The 7203-nt window shown below is 39.8% G+C and overlaps 1 protein-coding gene across 4 annotated transcripts in view; it reads left to right on the top strand.

Moving 5' to 3' along the window:
• mylk4a (myosin light chain kinase family, member 4a) overlaps positions 1–7203 on the top strand; it is a 41950-nt gene that overhangs the window by 11040 nt on the left and 23707 nt on the right. For 2 of the 4 annotated variants that reach the window (XM_053233270.1, XM_053233269.1), the window contains exons 1-3: positions 209–346; positions 996–1104; positions 4922–5123. In XM_053233270.1, the coding sequence (XP_053089245.1) occupies positions 4974–5123 (150 nt within the window). In that variant the 5' untranslated portion in view covers positions 209–346; positions 996–1104; positions 4922–4973. Of the gene's footprint in view, positions 1–150; positions 347–995; positions 1105–4921; positions 5124–7203 lie in introns of those variants that run through there. The other 2 variants (XM_034303940.2, XM_034303939.2) reach the window with 1 other exon arrangement.

The following is a 7203-nucleotide window of genomic DNA, read 5'->3' as shown; positions in this document are numbered from 1 at the left end:
AAAAAATTCAGCAGTTCTCAAGCGTTAAGGAAGCGTCTTTGTGCTTCTTACCAGCACATAACATCTGTCCTGATGTGTCACACTATTTTTACTTTTAACTACTGTTAGCTCAAATAATCGTACTTATTTATCCCGTGTTTGTCTTTGTAGCTCACACAAGATGTGTTGTCGTGAGAATCTGGGGTTTGAGGTAACCCCAGTGCCGAAGACCAGCGCTCCAGAGTCATCATCTCCAAACAAGCAGGTCGGACTGAAGGGGGGATTCTTCCTCCACCTGGACAGAGTGGAGACCATGCGCTGCTTCTGGGAGCTCAAACTCACTGAGTTACAGGGGCATTTTCAACAGGTAGGTCTTACACACACACACACACACACACACACACACTATTTGAGATAAAAGGATATTCACGGTGTGTGATTTCAGCAGTCTTTATGATGATTGCAATAAAATCTTGGCTGAATTCTGTAACAGACTGTGCAATAACGTGTTCTCCACATCCGATTATACGATGAAGATCCTCTAACGATAGACCTGCGATTAAAGAAAATTACGACATTCTGCTGACGTCATCAATCTGTTTTGTCAGTGAATGCAAAATAGGGTCAAATATTGTAACAGTGTAAAGCCTGCCTAAGCTAGATTGTTATTTAAATAATAAACCTCACTATTAGGTAGCTTATAGCTCAGTCCTGTACTGAACAAATGGCAAAATATTCAAAAAAAAAAAATAATAATAATAATCCATCCACTGAACCGGTTGTATAAACTCAAGGAGCTGTACTAAAGTTTATGAAGTTTTTGAAGTTCCAAAACCTTTACAGAAAAGTGTCATGAAATTCAAATGTGAATAATCACATGATATTTTTCACATGAATGTCTAAGAAACTGAATAACATGTTTCCTAGGTCCTCTTGTGAGCTATAAGGTATATGTGTATCATGTTTTAGTAATGATTCTGAAACTCTTGATGATTAAAGCCCTTCTCTGATTACAGCCACACCCCTGAGTACTGTTTAGAGCTGTGATTGGATGGTGATTGCTTTTCAGTATGGTACAACTGCGATGCACTGTTGAACGTGAAATACACTACAACTACAAACAAAGTCAGTATTTATTTCTTTAAAAAAAAAAAAATCCAATGTTGATTGTTTTTCACTGACGAGATAAACAATGCAATGTAAGAGCAATGCCATGAAGGTTTTACTTTTCAGTGTGTCACATTGTCCTCAAAATGGAAAGCTCTTTCAATCTGTGTAAAGCATTTCACACACACACACACACACACACACACACATACACCCTTCTCTATAGTATGGCTGGTTTACACAAGTTGAACCATGTGCAACCACAGCAGTGATGATCAAGTGTGGTCCACTGGGTGGCACTAGGGCACCTTTAAGAGCCAGATGTTCAGGGTTATTTCGAAAATTAATCCAATTTCGAAAATCCAACATTGGATTATTTCGAACAGGAGAGATAATTAAAATCAGTAACAGGTATATACAGTATGGATAATATCAAAATGTGAAATGCATCTTGCATATTGTATTGATCCGATACTGGCATTAAAATGGCATATCTACATACAGTTCCTAAATTGACCACTAGGAGGTGCATGTGTGCACTCAGCGCTTTCCGTTTACACAGATCACATACGGGGGTGTCTGGGAAAACAAGCTCAAAAGATATATGTAGAGGATGTAAAATATGTGGTGTTAAAAAGAGTGTGTCAAAGTGGCAAAATATACATTTTTATTAGCAAATTTGTGTGTGTGTGTGTGTGTGTGTGTGTGTGTGTGTGTAGTCCAGTATGTTACACTTGGCCCGTGGGTAAGACAGCACACCAGCTCTCACATACTTGGCGTTGCTATAATAAATCTTGGACACTAGGAATCTTCATGAACACTCTCTGCTCAACTCCTAACAACAACTAAATCAAACTCACACCATTTCCCTCTTTCTCGAGATCACTGTGTTTGGTGTATTATTCATATTCATATTCCGATCGTGAGTTTTGTACTGGAGCTAGTGTCGCTAACAAGGAATAAAAGTGTCTCACCCTAAATCTTTTATGTAAATACCTGCCTCAACACAAGTATATTTTGGGATAAATTTTGTGTTATTTTATTTTTGTCATGTGAGAGAGTATGACATTTTAATCAGTTTAAAAACTGTTAAAAAATAACCAAATACATTGAATATAATTGTTTTTAATGCACTATGAACTAAATAAATGCCTTAGAAAATATATGATACAACAGCCGAGCTGTTTAGCATGCAGATTTTGTAGAATTTAGACCAGGCCATCCTGTAAGCTGGGAAATGATAAGTCCAAAGACAAATGTAAATGAAGTGAAGTGACTTGTGGCCAAGTGTGGTGACCCATACTCGGAATATGTGCTCTGCATTTAACCCATCCAAGTGCACACACACTGTGAACACACACCCGGAGCAGTGGGCAGCCTTTTTTACTGCGGCGCCCGGGGAGCAGTTGGGGGTTCGGTGCCTTGCTCAAGGGTCTCACCTCAGTCGTGGTATTGAGGGTGGGAGAGAGAGCGCTGGTCATTCACTCCCCCCACCTACAATCCCTGCCAGACCTGAGACTTGAACCCATGACCTTCAGGTTCACCTTCGGGTTGCAAGTCCGACTCTCTAGCCACTAGGCCACGGCTGCCCCCCCCATTAGGCCACGGCTGCCCCCCCCCCATTAGGCCACGGCTGCCCCCCCCATTAGGCCACGGCTGGCCCCCCCCCCCCCATTAGGCCACGGCTGCCCCCCCCATTAGGCCACGGCTGCCCCCCCCCCATTAGGCCACGGCTGCCCCCCCATTAGGCCACGGCTGCCCCCAAAACTGAGATTTGAGAGTTAACAAATTTGACACACTTAAAATTTAACCATCACAGTTTTAAGTATGTTATTTTCCCCCATATTGGATAAAACTGGGAATTCCTGCCAGTGACCTGATGGCTAGCTAGCTCAGTAGGCAGTGGTAGCTTAAAGGTTAAGACTTCCATTGGTGAAGGTTGTGAGTTCAAATTCCAACACTGCAAAGCTGCCACTGTTGGGACTCTGAGCAAGGCCCTTAACCCTCAACTGCTCGGGTGTATAAATGAGATAAATGTAAGTCTCAATACTGTTGCTGCCTCAGAGCTCCAGGGTCTGGGGTTCAACCCTGAGCTCCTCTCTTTGGAGTTTTACATGTTCTCGCCCAGGTTTCCTCCTACAGAAGAACTGGTGTCGCATCCAGGGTATTTTTATTTTACCCCATGCCGAGCATTTCTAGGAAAAAATTCCAGATCCACAACAACCTTGACCAGAGTAAAGTGCTTACTAGAGATTAAGGAACATGGGTACCATAAGAATTGGACTGCATCCTGGAAAGATGGCTTTAGGTTTGAAGATCTTAACCTGCTGATGACTTTCATCAGATCTTGTGTTATTGGAAAAGGGCTAGAAAAAAGGTTCTATCCAGCACTTTGTCCCTCTGAGAGAGCTCTTAAAGGTCACAAGACAGCAGAAGATTTCCCTTTCAGAAAAGGCTTCCAACTAGGATTAGCTTTAGAAAGCCAGATCATCCATAGAGCCCTTGAGAAACCATTTTACTTCCATCCTCTATCACACCATCCATGTATGTTGTGCTGGTGTGCTTATATTAGATAATACGGTGTGTTCACTTCCTGATGGGGTAAATCGAGGTTCCTTTTCTGTGAAGTCCTTGGATCAGATTCTGCTTCACACCATTCTTTATGTGTCAAAGCCGAGTGTATGATTTACTCCATCAGTCCTGCTATGGTTTCATTCTTTTTACTTGATTTATTACTTTATTTGTGCATCCGTTTATTCGCTTCACTGAAGTGACCAAATTAAACCAGGCTTCCTTCCCAACCAAACCATCCGATGCAGTTTATACTTGGTCATCCAAGAAATTTATTATTGGGTGTTTCTGCAACTATGTGCACTTTTATATCACAGCAGTGTGATATTTATACGTCCTTACCATAACACTGGCCAAATGACTTATACTTTGAATACTCTGTATGCAGTAAAGCCATTTTCAGTGGTTCTGATTGTAATTAACAAATAGCATTGTGCTACATTTGCTACATTATAGTAGCAAAAAACATGTATTTGAATTTAACATGAATATCAATTTGTTTTAAAGGTCTATTTCAAAACACGTTAGTTATAAGCTCTATGGTAATGACAAATATAGAAAATATTGAATATGAAACTTTACCTTGTTTTGTGAAATCTCAATTTGAGACTATACTAACTTATGTATCCATGGAAACTCAAAGTCATTTGGCCACTATTACAGTAAATATGTATAAATGTAAGAAAAAAACAACACATTTATAAATAATAATAATAATAATGATAAATGACTGATAAAATGAGTGATCAACAATTATATTTATTTATTTTTAAATTAAACATTAATGCAATGCAATTTCAGTGGAAAGTATTTAATCTGATAAATTCGTAATTGCCCTTTAAGCATCTGAAGATTAAAATCAAGTGCAGGACGTGAACAAAACTGGCATTTTGGCATAAAAATATGCTCCCTAGATTGCAAGACCACGTTATATTTAACATTTATTTTGGAGTAGAGCATACTGTACTTGTCAGAATGCTCATCAGTAGCAGCAGTTGTTGCTCTAACCTCTGCCTTAGTCAGGAAAAGAGCCACAGAAGTGGTGGAGAGAGAGAGGTGTGTCCTAACACCCTTATTGCAGCACCTGTCACCCGCTTATCACAAGAGACATGTACACTTGTCCTTTGTAGAGGGGGAGTAAGAGAGTGGATCTGTTGGACAGGAGGGAAGTCAGGTGTTTGAATTGCTCTGAGGCCTGTATTGTTTTTAGAGGAGGCAGACTCACATTACCACGTCCAGTCATTCATTGCACCCCTCCTCGCAGAGACTCTGAGATCAGCAGAGTTTCCCTCTAACAGAAGATCTGGAGTACGAGCATGGAGAACTTCCTGAAAGGACGAGAAATTTGGCTCCTGAGCAGCATGTGTCTCATGGCTTCTTACCTGTGGCGCAAGCTCTGGGATTTACTTTCCTACCGCGGGAAGGGGAGAGCCTTGGGGAGATCCTTGTCAACCTCAGATGCACAGGTATACCTTCCATTTTAAATCCTCAAAGATCAAGTAGACGCACTTGAAGATTAAAGCAATGGTAGATTTAGGGTCCTTCCAGAATCCTGTTGGAATATTGTAATAATAAAGTCAATAAAGTGTCAAAAAAGGTGCTGTAGTGGTCCATTTTAGTTCTCTAAGGAACCGCAGAAGTACAACAGTATGCACCATGAATAAGTTTGATTTAAAGCTATGTAAGTCCTCTAGGTTCTCTAACAGAAGGTGAAAAAGATACATTGAGACTTCCACAGCAGTGACGTGGGTTTTTACCCTCAAACTATAGTTTAATACATACTTTTCTGAGATGTTAGCAAGGAAATGTGTGCGTTATTCCGAATTGGTGATTTATGATCAACATGCCATATTGCATTTGTACTGCCTGTGATAGACTGCACTTAGTGTTCATGGGAAAGGCTCCGGTTCCACCATGCCCTGTACAGGGTAAAGCGGTTACTGAAGATAAATGAATGAACAAAACGAATCTTCAGATTTTCTATAGTATGGCAATTTTCACTGTCGTAGCACTTCAACAGGTGGAGAATCTGAGCTTCTGAGCACTCTGATGAAAATACACTTTAGCTTACTATGATATGCTTCATGGAAAATATGACTGGTAGATGCTAAACCGTTAACTATATTGCTATAGTGGTGCATGCTGATTACAGAATTGTTGAAAAGTGTGGAATTTAAACTATAGGCACTGATTGTAGGAAATCTGTGATGAACTGGTGTCTAGTGTTCTCAGGATAAAGTGATTACTAAAGGTGAATGAATGAATAAATGAATGAGTTACAGAACTGGAAAAGTATTGTAATTAAGAAAACATTTTGGGGAAAAAAGTCTGGATAGTCCTTTGTCAATATAAAACAGACTCAGGCATGTTTATTACATATTTCCCCATAATACTACCATATTTATACCATAGTGTGTCATGATAACTATGTTTATTACATCTTTAACCGTGATACTGTCACTATTTCATTATGGTATCTCATGGTACTGTACCTAGGGTTACATATAGCACATATAGTCTTAACCATCATATTACCATGGTGCAATAGAATTGATAGCTGTGTTACAAACAAATACAAACACAGATACGAATAGGAGATGCATTATTCCTAGCCAGAAAGGTTCACATGGCATCTGGTTGTTACTAAAGGTGTGCATTGGGACTGGAGTCCCTCGGGACATGAGAAAAATGTCACATGAGCAGGAGGTTTTTACCGAAGGACCGAATTCATTAACAGTGTTCATTCATTCATCCTTAGTAACTGCCTGGTCAGGGTCGCAGTGCTTTAAAATAAAGCTACTAGTTGGTTTATATTTTGGGAAACAGAACCAGCTAAATTTGTTAGAAAACACTGCAGGCAGGTGGAAACAAAAATAATAACTGCTGCAATCACTGTTCTTCAAACAGTTCTAATTAAGATCAGTTATGAACCGGAGTGATGGAGCTGAGGTTGAGGAACTGTCAGAGCCAGAATTCACCATTTCTACCTTCTTTCAGTGTTTTCCAGTATTTCCGGGGGAAGAGTGGTAATTCAGGAAAAAAGGAAGGAAGAATGAAACCCTTCTAGTTTAGGCCACACCCACTTTGGGTTTAAATTCCAATAAAGATACGGATATTTGGAGCACTAAACAGATACAGGTCGAGATAGTGGCATTGCATTACACACCTAACATATTTATAGACACACCACAGTGATTACATTTCTTTTGCACTGTAACCACATAACCACGCCCCCGCAATGCACATACTATCGGTTTGTAAATGCACACTAGAGACCATTTATAGATCATTACGCTACCATCACATGTCGATGCTGATGTAATAAGCAGCAGTGAGCTGTGTGTGTTGACAGGAGATTCATCTTTGGAGAAGAAATAAGAGAGTTCGAATGAGAGCCACCTGTCAGACAAATCAAACATACAGTTTTATCATGGTGACTACACTGACATATGGAAATATATTTAGATTTATATTTAAACATCTGGTCCTAATACACAAAAGGCAAAATTGTTTAACAATATCTTGTGCTTGCCTTAATGTAATAAT

This window comes from Pangasianodon hypophthalmus, chromosome 4 (assembly GCF_027358585.1).
Source record: "Pangasianodon hypophthalmus isolate fPanHyp1 chromosome 4, fPanHyp1.pri, whole genome shotgun sequence".
Classification (NCBI taxonomy): Eukaryota; Metazoa; Chordata; class Actinopteri; order Siluriformes; family Pangasiidae; genus Pangasianodon; species Pangasianodon hypophthalmus.
Note: the sequence above shows the minus strand (reverse complement) of the source record. Positions and strands in the feature narration are given on the sequence as shown.